Source organism: Trachemys scripta, chromosome 8, assembly GCF_013100865.1.
Source record: "Trachemys scripta elegans isolate TJP31775 chromosome 8, CAS_Tse_1.0, whole genome shotgun sequence".
Lineage (NCBI taxonomy): Eukaryota > Metazoa > Chordata > Testudines > Emydidae > Trachemys > Trachemys scripta.
The window spans coordinates 64,312,038-64,327,856 of record NC_048305.1 but is presented as its reverse complement, the minus strand read 5'-3'; the positions used below and the strand labels follow the sequence as shown (position 1 = coordinate 64,327,856).

The 15,819-nt window shown below is 40.3% G+C and overlaps 2 protein-coding genes across 2 annotated transcripts in view; both read left to right on the top strand.

Annotated features, from left to right (window-relative positions):
• ASPM (assembly factor for spindle microtubules) overlaps positions 1-6,751 on the top strand; it is a 38,952-nt gene extending 32,201 nt beyond the window's left edge. The window contains exons 21-28 of the mRNA XM_034779591.1: positions 319-528; positions 748-897; positions 1,974-2,165; positions 2,567-2,759; positions 3,846-4,000; positions 4,949-5,125; positions 6,170-6,342; positions 6,420-6,751. Of these exons, the coding sequence (XP_034635482.1) occupies positions 319-528; positions 748-897; positions 1,974-2,165; positions 2,567-2,759; positions 3,846-4,000; positions 4,949-5,125; positions 6,170-6,342; positions 6,420-6,525 (1,356 nt within the window). The 3' untranslated portion in view covers positions 6,526-6,751. The remainder of the gene's footprint in view (positions 1-318; positions 529-747; positions 898-1,973; positions 2,166-2,566; positions 2,760-3,845; positions 4,001-4,948; positions 5,126-6,169; positions 6,343-6,419) is intronic.
• Positions 6,752-11,302: 4,551 nt separating this feature from the next.
• LOC117882149 (coagulation factor XIII B chain-like) overlaps positions 11,303-15,819 on the top strand; it is a 38,777-nt gene continuing 34,260 nt past the window's right edge. Inside the window, exon 1 of the mRNA XM_034780165.1 lies at positions 11,303-11,421. Coding sequence (XP_034636056.1) covers positions 11,352-11,421 — 70 coding nt within the window. The 5' untranslated portion in view covers positions 11,303-11,351. The remainder of the gene's footprint in view (positions 11,422-15,819) is intronic.

The following is a 15,819-nucleotide window of genomic DNA, read 5'->3' as shown; positions in this document are numbered from 1 at the left end:
CTGCACCTCTGCCCTAGCCCTGATCCCTTTCCTGCTCTCCAAACCCCTTGGTACTGGTCCGGAGCACCCTCCTGCACCCCAAACCTCTCATCCCCAGCCCCACCCTCCCAGAGCCCACCCCATCTCCTGCACCCCAACCCCAATATTATGAGCATTCATGGCCTTCCATACAATTTCTGTTCCCCAATGTGGCCCTCGGACCAAAAAGTTTGCCCACCCTTGCAATAGATGGTAACACGATCAACATGAAAACCTAACGTACTTCCACTATGACAAGAAAAAGCGCACTTGACTATCAACACACAATTTATCTTCTAGAAGCAGCAGGCTGCATGTTTGATTCAGGCAGCTTATAGAGGCTTCAAAGAAAGACACAAGTTTCATCAACAAAAAGCTGCTGCTTTGGTCATCCAGAAACATATACGAGCTAGGCAAGAAGGAAGACTTGAATGCATAAAATACATCAAAACTAGAAAAGCTGCTATTAAACTGCAAGCATTTTTCCGAGGGTGGCTAGTGAGAAAAAAGGTAAGTGTCTTTTTAAGTGATTATAACTACATAGACATTAAAAATATATAAGATTGATTAGGAGTTAAGCTACAGTGAAAAACTCTGTTTCAGACATTACACTAACCCCTGCTATTTTTTTTTGTAACTCCATTTCTGAGTTATGATGATGATGTAGCAAAGACTAACTTTCGATTTGATTACTAATGCTGTTTCCTGACTCTGTTTTTCTTTCTACAGATTTTAGACCAGAAACAGAAGAAGCGGCTGCTTTGTTTTTCAGCTGCTGCATATCATCATCTCTCTGCTATTAAAATTCAGAGAGCTTTCAGAATTCACCTTGTATTGAAACATGCACAAATGCAGATCTCTTCCGTCCTATGTGTTCAGGTTAGCATTATTGGGAGGAAGGAGCTGTTGCACACTACTCATTCTCTTCACTATTACCTAACTGGAGTAATCACTAAACTATCCAGCAGGGTTGTTGCAGTGCTGTCATCAACTGTCACCAGTGGCCCCATTGTGGATGTGAAGGCCATGCCCCCTCTACACTCTCAGGCCTGCTAGTGACCCTGACTGGAAACCAGAGTCCTGACCCACTCCCTTCTCTGTGCTGAAGGGAGGAGAGATAAGATGAAGGGGAATCACAAGCTGCATGAGACATGGAGTGATATCCCTTAAACATGCAATAGCATGCTCAGGACCAATGTGTAAACAACCCCAACTAGGTTACAGGGACCTTATTTGGACACTTTCTAACCCAGGGGTAATCAATTATTTTTTGTTAAGATTCAAGCTTCTTGGTCAAGGTCCAGACTCCAGAGAAAATAATAACAATAATGATAATAAATAAATAAAAAGATTTCACGGTCTGTTCAAAAGCATCTGGTAGTCCATTTGGCCTGCAGTCTACCTATTGACTACCCTGTTCTAACCCAACCAATCACACAGGGACTTGCCTAAATTGAGACAACTAATTTAATCTCCCCAAACAAGACGCAGGCTGCTAAATGGAAGGTGAAAAAAATCCACATGCCAAAACAGGCAAATTTACTATATAGGAAAAATCCTTTTCAGACCCCAAAACTGGTGATTAGCCTAGTCCCCAGCATCAAAGGAGACCCTGCAACTGGATTAAGGATGGGGCTAGCAACTTCTTTCCTCATCCACCTCTGCCAAGTGAGCGCTAATCACCCAGCCCCATTACTACCACCACATTCCAGTCCAGTGGCACACTTCCCCACCTTATTTAGGTGATCCCAGCCCCTTCAAAGCTGCACCTTTGCTAGCATGGTGTTCAGTTCCTGGCTTTGCATCAATTAAATCCTTGATAAATTCAGATTTTAGTCCTTACTCTATCAATTTTGAAGTTACAAGAAGTGTGTGCATACATGCATATGTGGTGATATCGGGAAAAGAAAGCAAGCTTAATTTGTCTTTTAAAAACTCCCATTTATCTTAAACAGAGGTGGTTTCGAGCAAGACTTCAACAAAAAAAAAGTCTACAGGATCATCAGAAAATCATTAAAATACAGCGAATGGTTCGAAGATGGCTGAAACAGAGAAATGAGGCTGCAACCACAATCCAAAGAGCTGTACGAAAATTCCTTTTCTACAAACACAGAAGAAAGCTGAAGAATGGAATAATTAAATTTCAGGTATATGAATTCTCATAAGGGAATTCCATTTTGCTCATGTCTGCTATTTTATAGTTCTTTAAAAAGCCTGCTTCTTTTTTATATATAATATATGTATTTTTTTTTAAGATGAATACTAGATTGGAAAACTAAATACCAACTAGCCATCAAGTAATAGTAAGAGACGCTGTTTCTGACAGATGTATTTTTGAACTGGGAATCTAGTATTCAGAGGACTGAATATTATATCTGATCATAGGCTTATAACTTAGAATTCTACAATTGAAGTATTTTGAGACTAAAATTTTATTAAACTCATATAAGTTTGATGTGAGATTCTAATGAATAGTCTATCCTAGAGCAACTCTTTCTTGTAAATCTTTTCCCCATTTGTTAAGTCTTTCTGCCATGTTTTCTCTCAGGCATTGTGGAGAGGATATTCTTGGAGGAAGAAAAATGACACAGCAAAAACTAAAGCGTTACGATGCAGTTTGGAAATGGCTAACAAAGAGAGCAAAGAAGAAAACAAACTCTGTAACAGAACTGCAGTTGCCATTGATTATCTCCTAAAATACAAACACATTTCTTACATTCTTGCAGCGTTAAAACATCTAGGTTAGTAGTTTCTTTTCGTAATTAAAAATTGGGCGCACTCAAGACAGCAGGTTTCAGAGTAGCAGCCGTGTTAGTCTGTATCCGCAAAAAGAAGAACAGGAGTACTTGTGGCACCTTAGAGACTAACAAATTTATTAGAGCATAAACTTTCGTGGACTACAGCCCACTTCTTCAGATGCATATAGAATGGAACATATATTGAGATATATATCTCCTCAATATATGTTCCATTCTATATGCATCCGAAGAAGTGGGCTGTAGTCCACGAAAGCTTATGCTCTAATAAATTTGTTAGTCTCTAAGGTGCCACAAGTACTCCTGTTCTTCTTTTTGCGGATACAGACTAACACGGCTGCTACTCTGAANCACCTTAGAGACTAACAAATTTATTAGAGCATAAACTTATTAGAGCATAAACTTTCGTGGACTACAGCCCACTTCTTCGGATGCATATAGAATGGAACATATATTGAGGAGATATATCTCCTCAATATATGTTCCATTCTATATGCATCCGAAGAAGTGGGCTGTAGTCCACGAAAGTTTATGCTCTAATAAGTTTATGCTCTAATAAATTTGTTAGTCTCTAAGGTGCCACAAGTACTCCTGTTCTTCTTTTTTCAAGACAGCAGTGGACTCCCAAACTTCTGAGAAAGGGGAGCACATGATTATATTCAAGCTTACAGTACAACTGGGAAAAGTGACAAAGTTAGAGGACACAACAGTATGCAAAGCCATTTCCTTCTGAATCGAATACGGCACTGATAACAAGCTGTCTTAAAGAACTACATCAGAATGTAGTCATGAATACATTATTCTACTTCCTGGCTTCCCCATGCCCAGCAGTACTACTTAGTACATTTAAGGCATAAAGGGAGTCCTACTTACTTTTAATTTCACCTGATATGCAGTGTCACATACGCTGGATACCTTTGTCTTGACGGAATGTTCAAAATCCTAGTTTAAAAACATGGCTTGAAACTGATTCTGTTTTTGTTCTAATGTATTTGCCAAGCCTAATAAAGAAAAATGTTACTGTTTGAAAATAACTTGATTAGCATTCACAAATGAACCCTTTTATTTTAGAGGTTGTTACCAGGCTCTCCCCTCTTTGTTGTGAAAATATGGCCCAGAGTGGAGCAATCTTCACTATTTTTATTCTGATCCGGAATTGCAACCGCAGTATCCCCTGTATGGAAGTTATCAAATATTCAGTTCAAGTCCTGCTTAATGTTTCAAAGGTATTTCAGTGTTTTTGCTTTTGAAGTCTCATAAGTTGTGGACTGTCTAATTTACAGATATTTACATTTATCCAAAGAGATTAGCATGAATTTATCCAATGTAATAACAGCTAGTTTTGAAAAAATAAAAACAAAAAAAAACCCTTTTCTTGACTTTAAAACCAATTATGCCAAATTATTTTGAATCAGATCATCAAATTATTTTTCTTAATGTGAACAATTATTACATCCTATAAAATAGTCTAATTTTAATCACGGCTTTCAATGGATTTATTTTATTCGAACTAAAATCTTTGTGGCGGGGACACATCTATAGATGATATCAACAGTTCTCTAAGAAATTATTATTTAAAGCTAACTCAGCACAACTTTGGGTTGGAGGTGTATTAGTTCTATTTACAGATCTAGTTTTTGGATGGAAATTTTGCAAAACCAGCGAATTTTATATGTACTAACTTGAGTGTTTGCTATATAATACAAACATATAGATCTATGAAACAGTCATTCATATGTGATGTGCTGAAACCAGTAAAATGTTTAGCATTCAAGTCTAATACATTTTCCTAAGTGAATATCTTCTATTTCCTTACAAAAATAGTATATTTTAATCAAACTGATTTTTAATATTTTTTGTAGGCTTGCATGATTTTAAAAGGATAAAACCTTGGTTAGACAATTGAACTGCATTGTAGTTGGCTAAGTAATCTGAGAGCACAATATGTACCTCTGCTGTCCCAGTTTCTAGAAAAAAGTTTTAGAAAAATTTATCATAGGGCAATTTGGCACTGTAGCTTAATGCCCAGAAATGAATTGTTTCATCTGAACTGCAATCCACATAATAAAAATATCACCTGGTTGGCCTGAATGAGAGTAGTCTTTATTTTCTTAGAGCTTGATAGGGCTATATTTGAGACCTGTTTACATCAACTTTTCTGTCTTCCTTTTAAGTATGAAAGAACTACTCAAGCAGTTTATGAAGTGGAAAATTCTGTAGATACATTACTGGACCTACTGCAGATGTACAGAGAAAAGGCTGGTGACAAAACTTCAGAGAAAGGTGGAAGCATTTTCACAAAAACATGTTGTTTGTTGGCCATTCTTTTAAAGGATTCAAAGAGAGCTTCTGTAAGTTTTAGTACTTCATTTTTAGTAGTTTCTTATGGCTTCTTCCAGCTGGTTGCTATTGAATTATTCAGACTGCCTGTTGAAGTATATGCATCTGACTATAGCAGTGTCCACCACAGTTGCAACAGTACTTGTTGCTGTAATATGGTGTGTATTTCACCTTGAGTGTGGTGCATGATCTTTGAGTTGCACAACTGGGTCTTTCTACCCTTTATATATATATATATATATATATATATAAAAAAAAACACTGACAATTACGCTGAGCTCACATACCGTTCTTTCTGATAATCCACTTGTACTTTCTTTCTCTTGATGACACTTTGTAAATATTGTCTTTGCCCTTGCTCTCCATTCCAATCCAGTAAGACTTACAATGTTCTCAAATTCTACTTACCATACAGTTGGTTTGTGAGACTTCATGTTGGCATGCACCATTGTTTCCTGGTTTGTGACAGACAAATAAACTGTGTGTATACTCAAATGATTTCCATCAGTGTAGCTCCATTGGTGGTAGCAACACTGGAAGTGTTAGTGTAGGTAAGGCTCCAGAAATAAATAGCCACCAGCTGTTTATTCACATGTCGTTTTAAACCTTCAGAACAGCTCTATGATACTCAGTGGTAATATTGCTGGTATCCACCTGTGACCTTGTCTAATCTAGCACTTCCACTGGTGCAGCTGTAAATGAATTAGTTAATATTTGCTGTATCTTTGGAACCATCATTAGACAAAACTGCATTCAAGGCATAAAATTCCTTTCTGGAAATAGTTTAGTTGGAAATATCTGGTTATAAAGCTACTTGTGTATCTTCCAGTGTCACTGATAGTTCAAATGTCTAATGCCATCAGAATGTTGAAATGCCAACTGAAATTAAAAATCTGTTGCGTTCGAATACATGTCAGTGTGTGTTCATGGAGAAAAGTGCTGCATGTTCTGTGAAAATGTAGACTATTGAGCAAACTGAGTAGTTTTCCATTATTTATTAACTTACTATTAAATTGCCTTTTGAGTATTGATTGTGTGAAATTTGCATTTCTTAGGACATCCGAAGCACATCTAGAGCTGCTTCTCGTATTCATAGCTTATATAGACTTACAGCTCGTAAACACAAAATGGATGCTGAAAGAACTCTTTCCAAACACAAGATGCACACATCCATGAGTGGGAGTTTCTTTGTTCCAGTAACTCCTGTGCGAACAAAAGTAGTTTCAAGGTAAGAATTTTAAATTAACCTGCTTTTTTTCTTGTGAAAATATACTGTTGTCTAATTTCAAGCAATTCTTTTTTCAGAATTAAACCAGACTGGGTTTTAAGGAAAGATAACATGCAAGAAATTGTAGATCCTCTGCAAGCTATTCGAATGGTAATGGATACACTTGGTACTGCCTACCACTAAAATGTAGATACTATCTTTGAAAATGTGTGTGTATATATGTGTGTATTCAAAATGGTTAAATGCTTTTAAGGGGGGAAACAAATTAGTGTCAAAAGTGATTACTTAAAGATGCAAATTTACTCTACAATTGTCATTTTATTTTGTATTATGTACAGGTGTGGTTTTTTTTTTTTTTTTACGCTACTTTGTACTAATGCCTAAAGCAATTGTACAATAAAATACTGAACTGCTTTGAAGCTCTTGGGTGTTTTTCTTTCTTTACTATTTCAAATATACTGTTTTTATGCAGCTGTAATCTTATAAAAAACAAGGCAGTATTTTAACATGCAGCTTCTCACAAAGGCTGAATGTATTTTGAATGTCCATTTGGCAACGAGGAGCAACTATTGGTGTTCAAGTCAGCCTGCAGAGATGGTATTCATGAGAGGAAGGATGGTCCAGTGATTAGAGGACTCCCTTGGGCTGTGGGAGACCCACATTTCAATTTTCATTCCATTACAGATACCCTGGGCAAATCACTTAATCTGTGCTTCAGTTCTCAGTCTATAAAATAAGGAGAATAGTACAGGGGAGTGTTGGTAAGGTCATAATCCTTATCTCCATTTAGACCCTTTGTTCCTGGGCCTTCAGTTACTGACAGAACTCTTCCTGTTCAACCAGCAGTGTACATGGATGTAGCCCTCCACAGCATCTCCCTTAAATGTTACTTCTTTCCTGCTTCTTACCCACATCTTTCTGAAACAAGTCTAAGGAACAGCCCAGAAAGCATTAAAAAGAAACAAACAAAAACTGCGTAGGGAGTCTCTTTGGAGGATGGAGACATTTTCTTCCTCAGAATCATTCTGTTGAGGGCTGGCTTTCTGAAACCAATTATTTAGATAGTCTTATTGACAAGGTACAAAACTCCCTCTCTTAAGTGATAAAGAAGACTTATGTGCATAATAAAGTGAAAGCCAAAGGAAGACCATGCCTTTCTGGTCCCTGAATCATCAGGCAAAGTTGAACTTCAAATGGCTGTGCTCCAGACGCATGCAATCCACTGGGCAGGTTTTTAAACAAAGTTCTGAAGGTCAAGCACTCAAAGTTTTCTAGACTCCAGACCCCTAATTACAAACCTTAAGAAAACTTCTAAGAAGTAATCACTTGTGAAAGCATTGGGCACATTTTCATACAATTTTTAGTGACCTTTTTAAAGACAATGTCTGCTAGATGATTCCTGTTATATGTCTAAGACTATTGGATGCTAGCAAATAACCCATTCATGTCTTATATGATCTTATATGGGGCTAGTCTTGCCAAAACAAGCAGCTAACAGTGGAGTTTCTGTGGGTGTATGCCCTGAGAGAAGAATGATTGTGTTTTGAAAGTGGTCTTGATTTGTGAGTGATTTGCTGCAGGTGTGTGGCGTAACTCGGTGCTTTCTGAGTATCCCTTAACAGGAGGGCGGTACTGCCCTAGTTTGGCTAGGTTTAAAAACCAGTCACTAGCAAATATTGGAGCAGTGAACAGCTAAAGTGGAGTTTCAGTGGTAGTTGTGGGGGTGGGGGCCTCCTAGGAATTGGGTCTGGGAAGAGACCAGCTACTGAGTTAGCACAAGAACTGACCTGAGGAGGAGAGGAGACAAAGATGGTCAGATGCAGAAACTTTTGAGATGTATGTTGGGAAGGAATTTTCCCCCCAGGTCAAATTTGCTGTAATCTTGGTGGGTTTTTGCATTCTGCGGTATGTGTGCGTAGGCCTCTTGCCAGGATTATGTGAGTATATCTGTCATTTCCCTGCCATTCAGGGGCCTATGGTATTGGTGCATCCTCCTAGCCTCTCCCTGTGACAAATGGTCTAGACTTCTGTGGGCTGTAATATTTGGGTCTAATTTTGGTTGTTGGGTTGTAGGTGCTGGGTGGTGTTGGCAGCCCGTGAAATACAAGAGGTCAGACTAGATGATCTGATGGTCCCTTCTGGCCTTAAACTCTATTACTCTAACTCAGTGATTCTCAAACTTATTTGATAATTCCCCCCCTTCTTTGTGTCTATAGTAATTTACACGCACACACGCACACCCTGCCACACAAGTACATATACCAATATATGTGGTGGCAGCACTTCACTTGAATCCGTTTCGGCTTCTTTGTTTTTTCACTTGTTTTTTTCTTGTTGCACGAATGAGTCAAGGATCCATTGTGAGAAGAGCAAAAGCAAAATTATGATTGTGGTCCATGCTTGCAATTAAATGTGCACACTGAGTCATAGCAAACGGATTAACATACAGATGGCAATGACTTTGTGTAATGCAATGCATGATATATGACCGAAATCTGTCAAAATACACAGTGCCGTATAGAGTCAAATGCACAGCAACATCTGAGGACCTGAAAGGTCTGGAGGAATCAGCTTTTCTAGGTATTCATGTTGTGGGTAAAATGTGCACAGTACATTTCCCCCCTCCCTTCCCCTAAAGCTTGTGCCCCCCCCCGAAATGTTTTCCCTCCCCCCCCCAGGGAGCCAGCCCCCCAGTTTGAGAACCTCTGCTCTAACTCGTTAAAAGCCCAAATGTCAACATTTCCCAGAGTTACCCAGTCTCCACACAACTTTAGCAACTCCAAGCCAATATACCTGAAACAACATGCTACATTCTTGAAAGTGTAGGGGAAACCAGAAAGCGTTCAATATAGATCTAGCGTTTCTTGTATTTGGCCATGTTTGTTAAATCCTGTTTTCCAAATTTGCAGAAGGCTGCTGTAACAAAGGTAAAGAAAATCCCCTTCCATACTTCCTGTTTATAGTTACACAGAACTCAACTCTTAAGTTGCACCGTCAGATCATGCACTGTATTTTTAGTACACTTACGTAAGCCATCACAAGTATATAAAAAACATAAGCTCTGGGCCTTATGCCCCAACAGGCTTCCTCAATATGCGGTCTGTCTGTGTATGGTACATATGTTTGTGAATGATACAAATGTAACCGTGTCAAATATGTTATTGCTCTGGGGCACTGGAGGGTTAAGGCAAGATCCTTGGGGCAAATCAACACAGTTCTGAGGCTCTAGACCTTGGTCTGTACCTCGTATGTCAATCAATTGAGATCTTGTTTATATTTCTGCATATACAGAGTCCTAAATAAAACCATTTGATGTCCTTTCCTAAATAAAGGAAATGCCCAGAACTGTGGAGGTTGTAATGCTGGCAATAATGCCTATATTATTTTGGAATTTACACAACATCAAAAGAAGTTTGCAAATCATCTAGGGCAGAGATGACTATAGGGACTGATAATTCAATATTGTAACATTTCATATTAAGCTCTTTGGTGAAAGGACTATTACTTACATGTTTAACGGTGCCTAGCACAGTGGGGTCCAACCTGGCTGAGGCCTTCAGGTGTTACTGCACTATAAATGCAGAGTAATGTGACATGGTTGTGTCTAATCATTTTCAATTGTTTTTATTTTCAGTGATGTAGCCAATGAACTGTCTTGTGAAACTAATACATACTAACTACCGTGAACTTAATGACAAAAGCAACCCTACCAACACCACCATACCTCCAGCACATAGGTGGAGACAGGATTTCTTGATTTTTTGGGTTTTAATTGTTCTTATTACACGAGTGCCTCTAAGTGAGATTATAATAAAATTGGTGATATGCAGGAGGAGACTTTTGGGAGCTCCTTGTTTAAAATTTTATAATTTCTTTGAAGGAAGATTTGGGAAGATTTTTCTTGTCTATAAGGGAATTGCTGTCTCTTGGGTACTGCTAACTGATCTTTGCCAGAGAATGTCTCCTGGGGCTCATAATTATTTCTGAGGAGCACTGGAAACTCTCCAAATTGCACCAGCAGCCAGGTAAGGGCTCACCATAGATGGGCTACCTCCTTTAGTATCCATATATGGTACTCAGTGTATTTTTTTTCAGTGAAAAGTATAAAAATTTCTAGCAAAGGACTTTTAATAAAATGTGTAATTGTTGTGGTGTCTCCTTGTTTGATTATAGAATATTTTTATTTAAATGGGGAAACTACTAAACAGATCATCCAGTTTGTTGCCCTTCTTCTACAGGAACCTGAACACCCTGGTTGATGAAGTTCTACAGGCTGAGGAGGAAAATTTTATGGAAGCCCTTGTTAAAATACTTGCAGCATATTATTGAATCAACTGGTTGCAATTGTTCTAGTATCTCAGAAACTATGTTTTTAGCTTAGTTGCATGTAGGTCAGAATATGAATATGCCTTCAACTGGAACTTGTTAAACCAAAAGATGGGATTATCCTGTCCATTAAAGCCAGGGCATTCATAAAACAGTCTGATCATACAACGTTTTGTTTGTCTAGCAGACAAAGGCAATGACCGTTTTTTCTCTTTGGACCTACCAGCTTTCAGTGCAAACAAACTAGTAGAATGTAGCCAGTTAGGGATGGAAATAGAAGAGAAAACTAGACACGCTATCAACCAAAGTAAATAAATTGATAACAGCAAAATGGCCTTTAAACCATGGGGCCTGAAAATTTCCGGAATTTATGGCTACTAGTTTCCAATTAATCTATTTTACCGTTTGCCAAAGTTCATTATTTTATAGTGAAAGTAGCTGCCATTTTCAGCATTTTTCTCATTATTCCTCACTATTATTGAGCTTCTTAATTGAAATAAAGCTACTCAGGTCTAGTCATTCCATTTAAGGAATAAAAATCAGTAAATGCTTTGAAATACCTTTTTTGTGTGTTACAAAACATACTCCAAATACCTTTTTGTAAATAATTAACTGAATTTTCAAAAGAAATACTGAGTTAGCCACTAGTGTTCACAGAATGGTGAAAACTATTGTTAGAGACCATGAATATGGCATTTAAAAGCTGGATTTTTCTCATAATTTTGGTTGATTCAGGAGAAACCTCAGCAGAAGGTAAAAGTACTGAGGCATTCATTTATTTATAAAATAATATGATAATCTAGAATATAGTTTACATATTACTTTTAGGAAAGTGCTTTATGCAGTTGCTTTAATTTGATAAATGGTTTTATTCTTAATGGGAATATATTTTTGCTAGTGTGGTTTGTATTTCTAATATTTTTGATTGAACACTTGCTATGAAGAGTGAGCTGTTGCCATGTTGAACCTTGAAATTTTGACACAGATATAGCACCTATGGGAAAAGGTTCAGACACTAACATATGAACATCCCATTTTATTATTTCTGGAACCACTTCCTTTGAGCTCATTCTGCAGCAGTTACAGAAATAGACTTTAGTTCTATTTTATTTGTAGATAAATCATATAAATTGCAATGGTTGAAGGTATGCAGACTTATAAAAGTGTAAGAGAATAGGGAATCAAATGCTAGCCTATAGCTAATAACCTAAGATGATGCTCTGCACCTCATGTTCCTGGTTCCTCCAGCATGGGATACTGCTCCCTTCACCCCTATTTTCTAGAAGCCAAGATTTTTAACTATTCCCATCACTAGATAATATGACAAGCCACTGTATCCATCTCCCTTATCTTTTTTTTTTTCTGCAGGCTGGGTCACTTCTAACTGGGCCAATCTACTCTTGTCTATTTTTTTAGTTTTTTCCACTGTAAGAAAATTACATCCTGTCAATCTATAAATTCCTGCCAGGTAGCTTCCAGAGTGCAGACCAATTTACAGACTGCTCTCCGCTCTCTAGGTAGGACCTCCTTGAATTAAGGTGCCCCCTCTTACCTTCTCTTGCTAGGCCTGTTTAAAGGAATTAGGAATGCAGGAATTTCAAGTTTGTTTAGTACAGCAATATGTTAATTCAATAAGTCATTAATCAAGCCTGATGATGTCAATAATAGTTTAGTAGTTACTTTCCTTTGTTCTAACAAAAAGAAATGCAGGGGTGCCAAACTCACTTCGGGCAGAAGGCCACATTCCATGTTAAGTGATAGCCCATGGGCTAGAATATAATTGAATTTAGAATTCAGTTCTCCAGTCCCCAGCAATTTCCCACTGATGTCACAGTTAGGGCTTGTTTACTCTTACAAGTTTTGTTGCCAAAAACTAGCTTTTGGCAACAAAAGAGTGATAGCGTACACACTGCAAGGTCACTTTTTTCAGGAAAAAAACCCTAATTTTGGCGACATAAAACGTCCACCCCTGTGAGAGACTTTTGTCTTTTCCCCTCCCTTTATTGTCAACAAACAGCCAGTGTAGACACCACAGTTCTTTTTCCGATATTATCGGCCTCCAGAAAGTATCTCACAATTCCCCTGCTGCTGCTCTGGTCAGTGGTTTGAACTCCGCTGCCCTGCAGCCAATCCGCCCCTCCCCCTTGCAAGCCCTAGGACTCTTAAATCTCATTTCCTGTCTGCTGGTTTCCCAGAGGAGCTTCCTGGGTGAGCATAGCTGGCTATCATCCCAAACGTGCTCCCGCTTGGCCCACCGCTGAGTTGTTGTATCTGATCAATATATGGGGAGAGGAGTCTGTTCAGTTGCAGCTGCGAGTGACCTGTAGGAATCAGGACACATACGGGCAAATTTCTCGAGGCTTGTGCGATAAGGGCTATGATCAGGACACACAGCAGTACTGAGCGAAGATAAAGGAGCTGAGGCAGGCATACCATCGCTCCGGTGGTGCACCTAAGACCTGCTGCATCTATAAGGAGCTGAATGCTATCCTTGGTGGTGACTCCACCTCCATCGCCGATTGCCCTGTGGATACTTGTCATGCTGCTGAAAGAGGGGGTAACCCTGAGGCTGAAATTGTGGATGAAGTCGAGCTAGAAGAGGCTGTGGCGCTCCCAGTGGGTGGGGCACGCAGCGAGGAACTTTTCTCCACTCCAGAAGTGCTTAACGGGGAGCAGGAAGCAGATGAGACTCCGGGTAAGTTGCTGCGGCTTGTGTAGGGAATCGAAAAGTGGGAGGCAGGTAATGTATAGCTAATCTGCATGGCCAAGCAGGGTGTCAGTGGACATTGAGACCTTCAGGGAATCCTCCAAAGAGAGGCTCTGAAAAGTTTCCAAGCAGTACTCGTTAATCCTCTGCTGCAGATTCCAAGGGATTGCAGCCTTGTTAGGTCCCCCATTGTAGGAAACTGTACCATGCCATTTAGCAATCACTGGAGCTGGGACTAAAGCGGCACATAGCTAAGCTGCATATAGACTGTGGTGAAAGCCGCAAGCATTCAGAAGCTGAGCCCTGGTTTCCCTAGTCACCCTCATCAGCGAGTTGCCAGCCAGCAGGCTGGCCGCCTGTGAAAAATTGTGGTATAATTTTAGGATGAGTTTCTTGTAAAGCTGCCCTGCAAGCAGAGACCTTTTTTGTCCATACACACAACTACCTTCCTCTCCCACTCCTGAAACTCCCCAGGATTGGGGTGCTTGCGGAGCTGTGTGCCTGCCTAGAGACTCGGAGAGAAAGTGATTTCTACTAGCAAATAGCCCTTTTTACTAAAATGTTTCAATCGTTTGCTGGAATGTAACAATCCCTCTTCTGTTCAGCACAGACCTTTAAGAACACATCATGCACCCCCGGGGACTGGCTGCAACAGATAAGGAAAAAATCCTAGGCGCAGCAAAGAAGAGATGTTCCGTGTGGTGCTGCAGTGTGATGAGAGATAGACCAGGGCACGGAAAAAGTGCTGGGAAGCTGAAAGGCAGGACAGAAAAGAGAGTGCTGCTTTTGCTAGGCACGCGGCAGAGCGGATGATAAAAGTTATGGAGGATCAGACCGAGATGCTCAAGTCCTTGATACAGCTGCAGACTGAGCAGATCAGAGTTCGAGTGCCTCTGCAGCAGATGCACAATTCTTTGCCAACCCCATTTCCTCTATGCTGACACATTCCTTTTCACATCACAGCACTCCTAAGTTTCCCCATCACTCCACCCCCTCTCACAGCTTGCACAAGGATAGCTGGAGCTACATGCAGGTGTGAGATTTTACCCTTATAACAGTAAATAAGGCTAAGGTATTTAATGGTACAGCGTTTTTATTCTGTGTTCTACAAAAGCATATAGCAATCACTTCACTCTCTGGTACAGGCTTCTAAAGCATTGTGTTGAATGGATCTTGGGCCCCAAAATTGTACATGGATGCACCAGGGAAGCAACTCCAAAGCAGACATGTATTACTACCCCTCATTGTCAAAGTGGTTCCTCAAAGCCTCTCTGATGTTAATAGCTGCCCTCTGGGCTCCTCTGACAGCCCTAGCATCTGGCTGTTCAAACTCTGCAGCCACGCACTCTGCCTCAGTGCTCCACACCTGAGCAAACATTTCACGCTAAGATTCATACAGATTATGCAAAGTGCAGCATGTGGCTATGACCACAGGAATATTATCCTCAGTAAGGTCTAGCCTGCCATTTAAACTCCTCCAGTGAGCTTTCAAACATCAAAAGGCACATTTGACTACCATGCAGCACCTGCTCAGCCTGTTGTTAAAATGCTTCTTGCTGCTGTCCAGGTGCCCTGTGTAAGGTTTCATGAGCTAGGGTTGTAAGGAGTAAGTTGGATCTCCCAGGATTACTATGGGCATTTCCACACACCCCACTGTGAACTTGTGGCCTGGAAAGAAAGTCCCCCACCTGCAGCTTTCTGTACAGGCCACTGTTCCTGAAGATGCGTGCCTCATGCACCTTTCCAGACCAGCCTGCATTGATGTCCATGAAATGCCCCTGGTGATCCACAAGCGCCTGCAACACCATGGAGAAGTATCCTTTCCTATTGATGTATTCAGAGGCAAGGTAGTCTGGCATTAAAACTAGAATGTGTTGCCATCAATCGTCCTGCAACAGTTAGGAAAAACCCATCTCTGCAAAGCCATCCACTATGTCATGCACATTTCCCAGAGTCACGGTCCTATGCAGCAGGATGCAATTTATTGCCCTGCACACTTGGAGTAATACAGCCCCAACAGTGGACTTTCTTACTCGAAATTGATTTGCGACTGACCGGTGGCAGTCTGGATTCGCCAGCTTCCACACAGCTATTGCAACATGCTCCTCTAGCAGAAGGGCAGCTCTCAATCTGGTGTCCTTGCGCCGCAGATCAGGGGCCAGCTCAGCACATAGCTCCAAGGAGGTTGCTTTACACATCCTAAAGTTCTTCTTTGAGTGATTGCTCATGTGTATTTCACAATAGGCGCGTGCTCGCCATGTGCACCGGTGGAAGTTTTTCCCCTAGGAGTACCCGTAAGGGAGCACCCCTTGCGACCCTGGAGTGGCGCCTCCATGGTATAAGGGGCACTGTGTGCTCCCCCCACCCTCAGTTCCTTCTTGCCGCTAGTGAAGGTGCTTTGGAACTGCCCTGCTCAAGCTTTGCTGTAGCTTGTCCCCAGCCTC